At 40.2% G+C, this 14,259-nt stretch overlaps 1 protein-coding gene across 7 annotated transcripts in view; it reads left to right on the forward strand.

Moving 5' to 3' along the window:
• Positions 1–14,259, forward strand: part of LOC309632912 (V-type proton ATPase subunit B, brain isoform-like) — a 175,228-nt gene that overhangs the window by 16,821 nt on the left and 144,148 nt on the right. For 6 of the 7 annotated variants that reach the window (XM_082400970.1, XM_082400972.1, XM_082400980.1 and 3 more), the window contains exon 2: positions 420–476. In XM_082400970.1, coding sequence (XP_082257096.1) covers positions 420–476 — 57 coding nt within the window. Of the gene's footprint in view, positions 1–186; positions 307–419; positions 477–14,259 lie in introns of those variants that run through there. The other variant, XM_082400973.1, reaches the window with a different exon arrangement.

Consider the following 14,259-nt stretch of genomic DNA (forward strand, 5'->3'; position numbering starts at 1 on the left):
GCCGCCTGAGCGCGCGCGGTCCCACAACGCCCGACCCTCCCAGGAGGGGCCGGGCCCCCCACTGCCCTGGTGGCGCGCCGGGCCCCGCCCACGGGCCCGCCCCTCCACGCCCCGCCCCATCGCGGGCCGGCCCGGGGGCATGGCGGAGCGCGCGGGGAGCCACCTCCCGAGGCGGAAGCGAAAGCGCCGCCGGGCCGCGGCCTTGGAGACGCGGGGGCGGGGCCGGCAGAGAAGCGCGACCTTTGACCGCGGCGGGGCTCCGTGGGAGGCGGCGGGCGGAAGTGCGGGCAGCGGGTGGCCATGGAGGTAACGCGTGATCCCGGGGGCCGAGGGACCACCGCCCCTCCCCGCCTTCCCTCCCCGCCCGCCGGGGTCCGCACAGCCGCATGTGACCGGCTGGCTTTCGTTGTGTTTTGCAGGAGCCTGTTCACGACGGGGTGGCCTCGCCGGCCGCTCCTGGGACCGGGAAATCCAAGGTAAAGAGACGCCGGAGCGGCGGGGTCCTGCCGGGAGGGGAGGGGGCTCCCTGGGGGACAGCTTTCCTCCGGGCTCCCGGCCTGAGCTGTCGCGGTCGCGCGTTTAGTCCCTCTTCTCGGAACTCCCTGGTGTGAAGCCTGAGTTCGTCTCCTTGCCGCCCCGCTCAGCGCTGCTGAGAGATTCCGCAGTTTCCCAACGTTAGACGAAGCCGTCTGGTTTGTGAGGTCCGAGCGGTGGGCTGGCGTCCCGGGCTCGGCTCTGCTGGCGCCTCCGCTGATGTGAGCACAGGTCACCGCTGGGGCCCTGAACGGGCGCCCAGGAGTTGGGGACTTGCCGCCGAGGTTTATTGTTTCAAGCTGACTTTGAGCGCCCCTTGCTTTTGTTGTGTTTTTTTCTTCTTTTCAAAGAGTTTCTTACTGATTTCTTCAAAGGAAATCAGGAAACTCTACATGTTTAGATAAAGTTCTATCTATATCATAAGACCCAGGACTTCAGATGAAAAAGGTTTTATAGATAATCCTCCTCCTCTTGAAATATTTATAATAATCCAGGACATACCTTCTGGTCAATCATATCATCTAGATAAATACTATTTTTAGTTTTTATTACTTATTCAGTACCTATGGAGTATTACATAATGCAGTGTAGTCCAATTTATATATGAAATACAAATTTAAATAACAGAATTTGGTGTATAGTGCACCTTTATTTCTTTTAAACATAGACATATTTTAAGAGGTGAACTTTATCAACTTTACATGGACATATCTTTTTGGAAGTGGAGTATTAAGTTTGAATAGAATAAAGGTTTACAAATGGATATTGGCTAATATATGCATTTATATATATATACATATGTTATAAAAAGAATTTTGTTTTATTCTCTAAAACATCACATACATGTTTTCACCCTGGGAATCATTCCTATGTAAGTCAGTGCCTTAAAATATATATGCTAATAAACAATATTCAATGTGCTACAAAAATAATTTAGTTAAATTTTTAAATGAACTTACCTTCTAGTTACATCATTTCAATATTTATAGGTTATAGGAATGAAGTACAGGAAACTGAATTTTACCTTATAGGGAAGTTGCATTCAGGAGTACCATCAATTTGAGCCTGCAATGATTGTGCAAATATGTCTAAAAGAAGCATGCACTTAGATGCAGAAATTCTTCCAGCTTACAGTGTTTAAGAAGTTGATCTATATGCATATATAATAAGAAAGCTTTTAAAAATATGCCTTTGAAATTCAGTTGTTTATACAAATATTTTTAGGACAATAAGTTTGAAGAATATGACAAGAATTTAGAGCACCAAAGTGTTTTGTTTTTTTTTTAATTGCCAGGTGGTTAAACATCTTTGTCATAAAGCTACAGTAAAGGCACTCATGTGAAATGTACATGTGTGAGGTGTAAGAAGGGATCTCCTCTCTTGGTTACACTATTGCCAATAGCTATTTCAGTCTCGTGAATTCAAACATAATTGGTGGATGCTCCAAGCTTAGAGTCCAAAATCATCCACATGTTTTTGATTGAAATCTCCCAAGATCTTAGATAATACTAAAACAAGGGTGGGAAGATGTTATATGGAGAACAAATGGAGCACAAGTACAATGAAATGTGATTTTTCACTTGATGAAACAGAGGTGAATTAGAAACTATAGAAGAGAGTGTACAAAATACCCCAAATAACAGCGATCTAAAGTCCCTATTAAAAGCTAGCTTTTCATAGGATATTTTAAAAGAATCAAAAGAAATCATTTTTTTTGGTTTTAGTTCTTCAGCCTTTTTTTTGTTGTTGTTCCTCTGTATGTGTTGTGTCTTTTATTTTCTGGATATTTTAAAGATTTTCTCCTTATCTTTACTCATCAGTAATCTGAGTATGATGTGCCCAGGCTTGGTTTTCTTTGTATTGATATTTATCATGTTTGGGGTTTTCTTTTTTTTTTTTTTTAATTAATTAATTAATTTGTTTATTTTTGCTGTGTTGGTTCTTCGTTTCTGTGCGAGGGCTTACTCTAGTTGCGGCGAGCCGGGGCCCCTCTTCATCGCGGTGCGCGGGCCTCTCATTATCCTGGCCTATCTTGTTGCGGAGCACAGGCTCCAGACGCGCAGGCTCAGTAATTGTGGCTCACGGGCCTAGTTGCTCCGCGGCATGTGGGATCTTCCCAGACCAGGGCTCGAACCCGTGTCCCCTGCATTAGCAGGCAGAGTGTCAACCACTGTGCCACCAGGGAAGCCCCCGAGTTCTTCAGCTTTTTTATAAGATAGCCTCAATTTAAAATAATTACACTCATTAGTTTCACTCAGTAAGAGAATGCAATTCTATGCAATCGGTTTGTCAGACATATATCACAAAATAAAACAACCGAATACAATAATTGAGCATCCCTTCTCCAAACCGTCTTCCTCTCTGTTGCTCTCATGTTCCCTCTTTCTAACACCTAATTTCTATCCGTGGCAAGCCCTCCACCTCGGGTGACGCTTACTGTGTGAGTCCCCATAAACCAGACGTCCATCTGTTCTTTCTTTCTTTCGATTACTTCCGATGATAAAGCCACTCCTGTGTTACTGAGGTGGTGGCAACAATGGATATTTGTAGTGCGCTCCATTTTTTGTATGCCCTTCATTGAAGGCTGCTGAGTTGGTAGCTTCACGAAGGAGGATGCACTCTTCGGCATTTGTACGTGTGTGTTTGGGGAAGAGGGTTTTGTCATCGTTTTCATTCAAAAAGAAATGCTGACAGCTTCACTCCAAATGAATAGTGTATACTTTTCCATGTCATCAATATTGACATTTGGAAATCTTATTCATTAGTCCGTGATCTGGAAGGAAACTATTTTAATGGCTCTTGGCCCTTGCATCTGTGATTCTCTTGTCATTGAATTCTGTAAAAAATTGATATTAACTCTGAAATTTTATACTTTAAAACATTATTGACTTCCTGGGAAGAAGTCATATGTTAGAACCTCACAGCATACACTTCAGCTATAGAAAAACTACTAAGTGCTGTTTATTTAATTTAATAACACAGATCTAGGCCATTGAATTTTTTAGCCAGACTTATTAAGATATAATTCACATATGATTATAACTCATCCATTTAGAGTGTAAAATTCAGTCGTTTTTAGTATATTCACAGATATGTGCAATGATCACGACGGTTAATTTTAAAACATTTTTGTCACCTCAAGAAGAAATCCCATACCTATCACCCTACTATCCCCACAAGCCTCCTAGCCCTAAGCAATCACTTACTGCATTTTTGTTAAATCTCTAAAACCTTCATGAATCAGCACTTTGCTACAAATCTACAGCTCTCTCTGCCACTATTTCTTTAATTAGAAACTTTTTTTGGAGCAGTGTTAGGTTTACAGAAATATTAAGCAGATATAGAGATTCCATTTATTCTATTCTCCTGCCAACGCCCCATTCCCTTTTCCCCAATTATTAACATCTTGCATTAGTGGTACATTTTTACAATTGATGAACCAATACTGATATATTGTTGTTAATTAAGTTTTACATTAGAGTTCACTATTTGTGTTGTACGTTCTATAGGTTTGGATAAATGTATAATGACATGTATTGACCATTACAGTCTCATACAAAATAGTTTCACTGCCCTAAAAATTCTTGTAATCTACCTGTTCATCATTCCTCTCTTGTCCCTAATTCCTGGCAACCCCTAATCTTTTTAGTGTCTCCATAGTTTTGCCTTTTCCAGAGTGTTGTAGAGTTGGAAGATCTTCTTCCATGTTATCTTCCAGAAGTTTTATAGCTTTGTGTTTTATATTTAGGTCTGTGCTCTATTTTCACTTAATGTTCGTGAAAGGTGTAAGGTTTGTTTCTAAATTCACTTTTTTTTTTTTTTTTTGCATGTGGATGTCTAGTTATTCCAACATTGTTTGTTGAAAAGACTATCTTTGTTCATCATATTGCCTCTGTTCCTTTGTCAAAATCAGTTGACTGTATTTGTCTTGGTCTGTTTCTGGGCTTTCTATTCAGTTCCATTGATCTATTTGTCTATACTTTTGCCCATACCACACTGTCTTGATTACTGTTAACTTTATAGTAAGTCTTGATTTTGGGTAATGTTAATCCTCCAACTTTGTTCTCTCCCTTCAATACTGTGTCAGCCATTCTGGGTTTTGACAAACTTTAGAATCCGTTTGTCAATATCCACAAGATCACTTGGGATTTTGATTGGGATTAATTAAATCTGTAGATCAAGTTGGGAAGAACTGACATCTTAACAATTTTGATCATCCTATACATGACCATGTAGTATCTCTCCATTTATTTAAATTATTTGATTTCTTTCATCACAGGTTTGTAGTTTTTCCTCATATAGACATTACACATATTTTCTTCGACTTATACCTAAGTATTTCATTTTTGGGTGTTAATGTAAATGATATTGTGTTTTTAATTTCAAAACCCAGTTGTACATTGCTGGTGTACAGGGAAGCAATTAATTTGTATATGTGAAAAATGTATCCTGCAACCTTGCTATAATTGCTTATTAGTTCTCAAAGTTTTTTGTTGATTCTGTGAGATTTCCTACATAGATGATCATGTCATCTACAAAAACAGTTTTATTTCTTCCTTTCCAATTTATATACTTTTAATTCCCTTTTTTTGTCTAATTATATTAGCTGTGAATTCTAGGACAATGTTGAAAAAATGTGTTAAGAGGCGATATCCTTGCCTTGTTCTTTTTTATTTATTTATTTATTTATTTATTTTTGGCTGTGTTGGGTCTTCGTTTCTGTGCGAGGGCTTTCTCTAGTTGCGGCCAGCGGGGGCCACTCTTCATCGCGGTGCGTGGGCCCCTCGCTATCGTTGCCTCTCTTGTTGCGGAGCACAGGCTCCAGGCGCGCAGACTCAGTAGTTGTGGCTCACGGGCCTGGCTGCTCCGCGGCATGTGGGATCTTCCCAGACCAGGGCTCGAGCCCGTGTCCCCTGCATCGGCAGGCAGATTCTCAACCACTGCGCCACCAGGGAAACCCCCTTGCCTTGTTTTTTTGTTTTTGTTTTTTTTAAATTTTATTTATTTATTTATGGCTGTGCTGGGTCCTCGCTTCTGTGCGAGGGCCCCCCCCAGCCGCGGCAAGCGGGGGCCACTCTTCATCGCGGCGCGCGGGCCTCCCACCACCGCGGCCTCTCCCGCCGCGGAGCACAGGCTCCAGACGCGCAGGCCCAGCAATTGTGGCTCACGGGCCCAGCCGCTCCGCGGCACGCGGGATCCTCCCAGACCAGGGCTCGAACCCGTATCCCCTGCATTAGCAGGCAGATTCTCAACCACTGCGCCACCAGGTAAGCCCCCTTGCCTTGTTGTTAATCTTACTGAGAAAGCATCTAGTTTCTCACTAATAAATATTATATTAGCTGTAGGTGTTTTGTAAATTCTCATTATTAAGTTGCAATAGTTCCCTTCTATTTCTAGTTTACTGAACGTTTTTGTCATGAATGAATGCTGGATTTGTCAAATGCTTTTTCTGTATCTATTAATAGGACCATATAGTTTTTCTTCTTTAACCTGTTTATATGATGAATTACACTAGTTGGTTTTCTTATGTTGAACCAGCCTTGTATACCTGGAATAAATCCCACTTGCCCATGGTGTATAATTCTGTTCATACATAGTTGGATTTGATTGACTAATATTTTGTTCAGGAGTTTTGCAACTATATTCATTTGTCTGAATTTTTCCTTTTTTTGGTAATGCTTTGTATGCTTTTGGTGTTAGGATAATGCTGGTTTCATAGAATGAGTTAGAAAGTATTCATTCTAGTTCTATTTTCAGAGAATAAGCATACATTTTCCCTAAAATATTTGTTAAAATTCACCAGTGAACCAATCTGGCCCTAGTGCTTTCTTTTTGGCAGGTTATTAATTATAGTTTCAAATCCTTTAATAGATACAGGCCTATTGAGATTGTCTGTTTCTCCGTGTGTAATTTTGGTGCTGGAACAACTGGACAGCTACATGCAAAAAAAAGAAAAATGAATCTAGACAAAGACCTTAGACTTTTCATATACATTAAATGGATCCTAGAACTCAATATAAAATGCAACAGGACTTCATTAAAATAAAATAATAATAAAATAAAATGTAATGCCCCCGGTAAGCCTTTTGAGATTCTTAAATCATGTGTTTCTCCCTAATTATGCCTTAATTTCACCTGGTTTATACCTCTGCAATATTTATAAAAGAAATCTTGCATGTTATATGTACATGCCTATCAACTCCATTGGACTGTGACCTCGTTGAGGGCTGGTAGGATGTGTCATTCATCTTTGGTGCCAGTTCAACATTTGTTCTGGTACAAAATAGTAAGTAGAACATATCCTTTGAATTGAACAATGCAGAGTTTTTGTTAATTGAAAATTCAGTTTCACAGGCCTACAATTACTAAACGGTATAGGGACACAAAACTCTTTATAACTAAAACATTCACGAGTCCATTTATGAAATCAGTGTCCTCTCAGCTCTCCTTTGCTCATCGTAGTGGAATTGATCCCCACCCACCAGGTCAGGTGTTTGATTAGTTCTTTTTGATAGGGGAATGGTGCCAATAACCACTAATCAAAACAATTGCAATGAAGTTGATTGCAAGGGAAATAGTCCCATCAAAGGAGTATGATTCGACTTGGTAAAAGAGGGGCAAAGGGAAGGGAGAAGGAAAAGCAGAAGTGTACAAGCAATCTCCCCAAGTAAGGGGGAAGACCAAAAAGAAGGAAGAGTGGGGCAGTGGTGGAGGTTCTCCCCAGGTTCTCTGCAGGCAGACAGCGGGAACAAGCAGGGCAGGGAGGTGGTGGTGAGTAAGGACACCTCAGTGTTGTAGGTGTAAGGACACCTACAGTATGGAGCTGCAGGCTTAAACTTTCCAGAATAAATCTCATCTTTGGATAGGAGCCTGTTATCAGACCCACCCTCAAATCACTAGGCACTAACTATCCTATGGAAAAGGGCAGAGTCCAAAATTTTGATTAAAAATAATATATGAGCTTAAAAGAAATATAAGCCTATATATTTTTAACAGAGAAACTTAACATATCTACTAGATATTGGGAAATCTGAGCTCTTATGAACCCAAATAAAAGCAGGGAAAAGATAGCAGAGATACTGTTTGAAAGTGACCGGTTTTTTGGTGTGTATGTCCATGCAGGTAGCCCTTACTTTGTGTGCCCATTGTTTGTTGACTGGTGCACATTGTGCTACTCACAATTGCTCCTTGTCAAAGTATCATTTTCATAAATTAAACTCATGACTCATGCAAATGTAAAATCAGTATATGGCACAGATTTAATGAACCCATTAATAAGAGAACTGGCATGATGGTAGTGCTGATTCAAAAGAACTAAATGGGGTAGAAGCTTTTCTAGTAGCTGGAAGAATTCTTAAATAGGATTACTGATTTTAGAGAAAAAATAGCTAATGTTCTGTAGGGAAAATCAGCTAACATTCTGAATTTTGGAAATTGTATTTTCCATCAGAAAGGAATCATTTGCATCCCTACTGAACAGACATTATTTGTATTGCTATCTGACAAAAATTAACATCAACCCCTTCAGAATTACAGCATACCTTTATCAATAGTAAATAACAAGTTACACAAAGATGCAAAGGTACATGCCTAGAGATTCAGATAATCCGCAGGCAGGCCTGATAATCAAACCCTAGCATAACTAAGAAAGAACAGGCAAAAGTCCCTTTAGTTTTTTTCAGGCTTTTGGATAATTTTCCTTAACACCATTTTACAAAGGTTTTTCTCTTCCGTATCTTACTGATGTCAAGGAGACTAGAATTACTGGGAAGGGTATTCTCAGATATAGTATCAAGTTATCCCATTGTAAAAAATACCAAAAACCAAAAAACTAATCTTGAAGCTATCCACATGATTAAAGAAAAACTATACGATTTTGAGCGAGAGCAGAAACTGCTCTTAGAAAGCATAGTATTAGTGAGTTCTTACAGGCTCCCAGGTAGCTACATCATCAGAGAGAAGGAAGCGCCAGAAGAGGTATTTTACCCATGTTTGGTCAATACGAGGGAGTGCAGAATTGCTTTTGACACAGTCTAGAGGCTGACATTGATACCATGCCAGAGACCCGTAAGCATGTTGTGCTTTCTCAAAGGTCTTCTCTGTGAGCTGAGCTGCCTTCGAACTTAGAACATGAATTGTATGGTTTTACCTTGAACAAGATTCTGGAAATAGTTTATAAAATAATATCTGCATATAGGCCTCACCTTGGAGAGAGCTCATGACATTCCTGGGCACTGCAGTGCTACCAGATACCATGAGAAATAGAGGCAGGACAAGAATACCAAGGGAGGGTTGCTCAGCATAGATGACTGACGTGACCATTGTGATGATCTGACCAACTCCAGAGTTCATTCCCATGTCACCACTAAAACATTTTTTCCCCTTCATTGCTGATGTCTGAGAGGAAATTTCTTTCCTCTACCCTCTTAGGTTTATTCGTAGGGGCCTGCAAAGTAAACTGACAATTGACAGAATAATGGAAGAAAAAACATAAATTACTTTAATTAATATTTTCTGTGTGAAAGAGTCCAACAGGAAGGAAGTGAAACTCAAAGAAGTAGTTAGACTTGGGGGCTTATATTCCATTTTTAAGAAAGAAAAGGGGGTTTGGCGGAAAGTGAGTAGGAAATATATGGGGAACCTGATGGGAGATAAGCGCTATTTTCATAAGGTTTGTTTATGTAGACTCACCTCAGTGCCCATTCTCCACCTTTGGGGACAAGAGTCACTCTCTTCTTCCTGGTTCGTGAGAGGGGGCCCCGGTCTCAGGGAAAATTCATGCCCTGCTTTTAGGGAGAAAAGGGGAGGGAAGATTTCTTCCTGCATCTGCTGATTTTCAGTTGCTTTCAGCTCAAAACCATATTTATGCCAAAGTGGCATATTTTGAGGTGGCATTTTTTTTTTAATTTATTTATTTGTGGCTGTGTTGGGTCTTCGTTTCTGTGCGAGGGCTTTCTCTAGCTGCGGTGAGCGGGGGCCGCTCTTCATCGCGGTGCGCGGTCGTCTTCTTATCGTGGCCTCTCTTGTTGCGGAGCACAGGCTCCAGACGCGCAGGCTCAGTAATTGTGGCTCACGGGCCTAGTTGCTCCGCGGCATGTGGGATCTTCCCAGACCAGGGCTCGAACCCGTGTCCCCTGCATTAGCAGGCAGAGTGTCAACCACTGCGCCACCAGGGAAGCCCCCGAGTTCTTCAGCTTTTTTATAAGATAGCCTCAATTTAAAATAATTACACTCATTAGTTTCACTCAGTAAGAGAATGCAATTCTATGCAATCGGTTTGTCAGACATATATCACAAAATAAAACAACCGAATAAAAGAATTGAGCATCCCTTCTCCAAACCGTCTTCCTCTCTGTTGCTCTCATGTTCCCTCTTTCTAACACCTAATTTCTATCCGTGGCAAGCCCTCCACCTCGGGTGACGCTAACTGTGTGAGTCCCCATAAACCAGACGTCCATCTGTTCTTTCTTTCTTTCGATTACTTCCGATGATAAAGCCACTCCTCTGTTACTGAGGTGGTGGCAAGAATGGATATTTGTAGTGTGCTCCATCTTTTGTATGCCCTTCATTGAAGGCTGCTGAGTTGGTAGCTTCACGAAGGAGGATGCACTCTTCGGCATTTGTACGTGTGTGTTTGGGGAAGAGGGTTTTGTCATCGTTTTCATTCAAAAAGAAATGCTGACAGCTTCACTCCAAATGAATAGTGTATACTTTTCCATGTCATCAATATTGACATTTGGAAATCTTATTCATTAGTCCGTGATCTGGAAGGAAACTATTTTAATGGCTCTTGGCCCTTGCATCTGTGATTCTCTTGTCATTGAAATCTGTAAAAAATTGATATTAACTCTGAAATTTTATACTTTTAAACATTATTGACTTCCTGGGAAGAAGTCATATGTTAGAACCTTACAGCATACACTTCAGCTATAGAAAAACTATTAAGTGCTGTTTATTTAATTTAATAACACAGATCTAGGCCATTGAATTTTTTAGCCAGACTTATTAAGATATAATTCACATATGATTATAACTCATCCATTTAGAGTGTAAAATTCAGTCGTTTTTAGTATATTCACAGATATGTGCAATGATCACGACGGTTAATTTTAAAACATTTTTGTCACCTCAAGAAGAAATCCCATACCTATCACCCTACTATCCCCACAAGCCTCCTAGCCCTAAGCAATCACTTACTGCATTTTTCTTAAATCTCTAAAGCCTTCATGAATCAGCACTTTGCTACAAATCTACAGCTCTCTCTGCCACTATTTCTTTAATTAGAAACTTTTTTTGGAGCAGTGTTAGGTTTACAGAAATATTAAGCAGATATAGAGATTCCATTTATTCTATTCTCCTGCCAACGCCCCATTCCCTTTTCCCCAATTATTAACATCTTGCATTAGTGGTACATTTTTACAATTGATGAACCAATACTGATATATTCTTGTTAATTAAGTTTTACATTAGAGTTCACTCTTTGTGTTGTACGTTCTATAGGTTTGGATAAATGTATAATGACATGTATTGACCATTACAATCTCATACATAATAGTTTCACTGCCCTAAAAATTCTTGTAATCTACCTGTTCATCATTCCTCTCTTGTCCCTAATTCCTGGCAACCCCTAATCTTTTTAGTGTCTCCATAGTTTTGCCTTTTCCAGAGTGTTGTAGAGTTGGAAGATCTTCTTCCGTGTTATCTTCCAGAAGTTTTATAGCTTTGTGTTTTATATTTAGGTCTGTGCTCTATTTTCACTTAATGTTCGTGAAAGGTGTAAGGTTTGTTTCTAAATTCACTTGTTTTTTTTTTTTTTTGCATGTGGATGTCTAGTTATTCCAACATTGTTTGTTGAAAAGACTATCTTTGTTCATCATATTGCCTCTGTTCCTTTATCAAAATCAGTTGACTGTATTGGTCTTGGTCTGTTTCTGGGCTTTCTATTCAGTTCCATTGATCTATTTGTCTATTCTTTTGCCCATACCACACTGTCTTGATTACTGTTAACTTTATAGTAAGTCTTGATTTTGGGTAATGTTAATCCTCCAACTTTGTTCTCTCCCTTCAACACTGTGTCAGCCATTCTGGGTTTTGACAAACCTTAGAATCCGTTTGTCAATATCCACAAGATCACTTGGGATTTTGATTGGGATTAATTAAATCTGTAGATCAAGTTGGGAAGAACTGACATCTTAACAATTTTGATCATCCTATACATGACCATGTAGTATCTCTCCATTTATTTAAATTATTTGATTTCTTTCATCACAGGTTTGTAGTTTTTCCTCATATAGATATTACACATATTTTCTTCGACTTATACCTAAGTATTTCATTTTTGGGTGTTAATGTAAATGATATTGTGTTTTTACTTTCAAAACCCAGTTGTACATTGCTGGTGTACAGGGAAGCAATTAATTTGTATATGTGAAAAATGTATCCTGCAACCTTGCTATAATTGCTTATTAGTTCTCAAAGTTTTTTGTTGATTCTGTGAGATTTCCTACATAGATGATCATGTCATCTACAAAAACAGTTTTATTTCTTCCTTTCCAATTTATATACTTTTAATTTCCTTTTTTTGTCTAATTATATTAGCTGTGAATTCTAGGACAATGTTGAAAAAATGTGTTAAGAGGCGATATCCTTGCCTGGTTCTTTTTTATTTATTTATTTATTTTTGGCTGCGTTGGGTCTTCGTTTCTGTGCGAGGGCTTTCTCCAGTTGCGGCCAGCGGGGGCCACTCTTCATCGCGGTGCGTGGGCCCCTCGCTATCGTTGCCTCTCTTGTTGCGGAGCACAGGCTCCAGGTGCGCAGGCTCAGTAGTTGTGGCTCACGGGCCTGGCTGCTCCGCGGCATGTGGGATCTTCCCAGACCAGGGCTCGAGCCCGTGTCCCCTGCATCGGCAGGCAGAGTCTCAACCACTGCGCCACCACGGAAGCCCCCTTGCCTTGTTTTTTTTTTTTTTAATTTTATTTATTTACTTATTTATTTATTTATGGCTGCGCTGGGTCCTCGCTTCTGTGCGAGGGGCCCCCCCCCCGGCCGCGGCAAGCGGGGGCCACCCTTCATCGCGGCGCGCGGGCCTCCCACCACCGCGGCCTCTCCCGCCGCGGAGCACAGGCTCCAGACGCGCAGGCCCAGCAATTGTGGCTCACGGGCCCAGTCGCTCCGCGGCACGCGGGATCCTCCCAGACCAGGGCTCGAACCCGTATCCCCTGCATTAGCAGGCAGATTCTCAACCACTGCGCCACCAGGTAAGCCCCCTTGCCTTGTTGTTAATCTTACTGAGAAAGCATCTAGTTTCTCACTAATAAATATTATATTAGCTGTAGGTGTTTTGTAAATTCTCATTATTAAGTTGCAATAGTTCCCTTCTATTTCTAGTTTACTGAACGTTTTTGTCATGAATGAATGCTGGATTTGTCAAATGCTTTTTCTGTATCTATTAATAGGACCATATAGTTTTTCTTCTTTAACCTGTTTATATGATGAATTACACTAGTTGGTTTTCTTATGTTGAACCAGCCTTGTATACCTGGAATAAATCCCACTTGCCCATGGTGTATAATTCTGTTCATACATAGTTGGATTTGATTGACTAATATTTTGTTCAGGAGTTTTGCAACTATATTCATTTGTCTGAATTTTTCCTTTTTTTGGTAATGCTTTGTATGCTTTTGGTGTTAGGATAATGCTGGTTTCATAGAATGAGTTAGAAAGTATTCATTCTAGTTCTATTTTCAGAGAATAAGCATACATTTTCCCTAAAATATTTGTTAAAATTCACCAGTGAACCAATCTGGCCCTAGTGCTTTCTTTTTGGCAGGTTATTAATTATAGTTTCAAATCCTTTAATAGATACAGGCCTATTGAGATTGTCTGTTTCTCCGTGTGTAATTTTGGTGCTGGAACAACTGGACAGCTACATGCAAAAAAAAAAAAAATGAATCTAGACAAAGACCTTAGACTTTTCATATACATTAAATGGATCCTAGAACTCAATATAAAATGCAACAGGACTTCATTAAAATAAAATAATAATAAAATAAAATGTAATGCCCCCGGTAAGCCTTTTGAGATTCTTAAATCATGTGTTTCTCCCTAATTATGCCTTAATTTCACCTGGTTTATACCTCTGCAATATTTATAAAAGAAATCTTGCATGTTATATGTACATGCCTATCAACTCCATTGGACTGTGACCTCGTTGAGGGCTGGTAGGATGTGTCATTCATCTTTGGTGCCAGTTCAACATTTGTTCTGGTACAAAATAGTAAGTAGAACATATCCTTTGAATTGAACAATGCAGAGTTTTTGTTAATTGAAAATTCAGTTTCACAGGCCTACAATTACTAAACGGTATAGGGACACAAAACTCTTTATAACTAAAACATTCACGAGTCCATTTATGAAATCAGTGTCCTCTCAGCTCTCCTTTGCTCATCGTAGTGGAATTGATCCCCACCCACCAGGTCAGGTGTTTGATTAGTTCTTTTTGATAGGGGAATGGTGCCAATAACCACTAATCAAAACAATTGCAATGAAGTTGATTGCAAGGGAAATAGTCCCATCAAAGGAGTATGATTCGACTTGGTAAAAGAGGGGCAAAGGGAAGGGAGAAGGAAAAGCAGAAGTGTACAAGCAATCTCCCCAAGTAAGGGGGAAGACCAAAAAGAAGGAAGAGTGGGGCAGTGGTGGAGGTTCTCCCCAGGTTCTCTGCAG

The sequence above is a fragment of the Balaenoptera borealis genome, assembly GCF_965194805.1.
Source record: "Balaenoptera borealis genome assembly, chromosome: 8".
In the NCBI taxonomy this organism is placed as follows: Eukaryota; Metazoa; Chordata; class Mammalia; order Artiodactyla; family Balaenopteridae; genus Balaenoptera; species Balaenoptera borealis.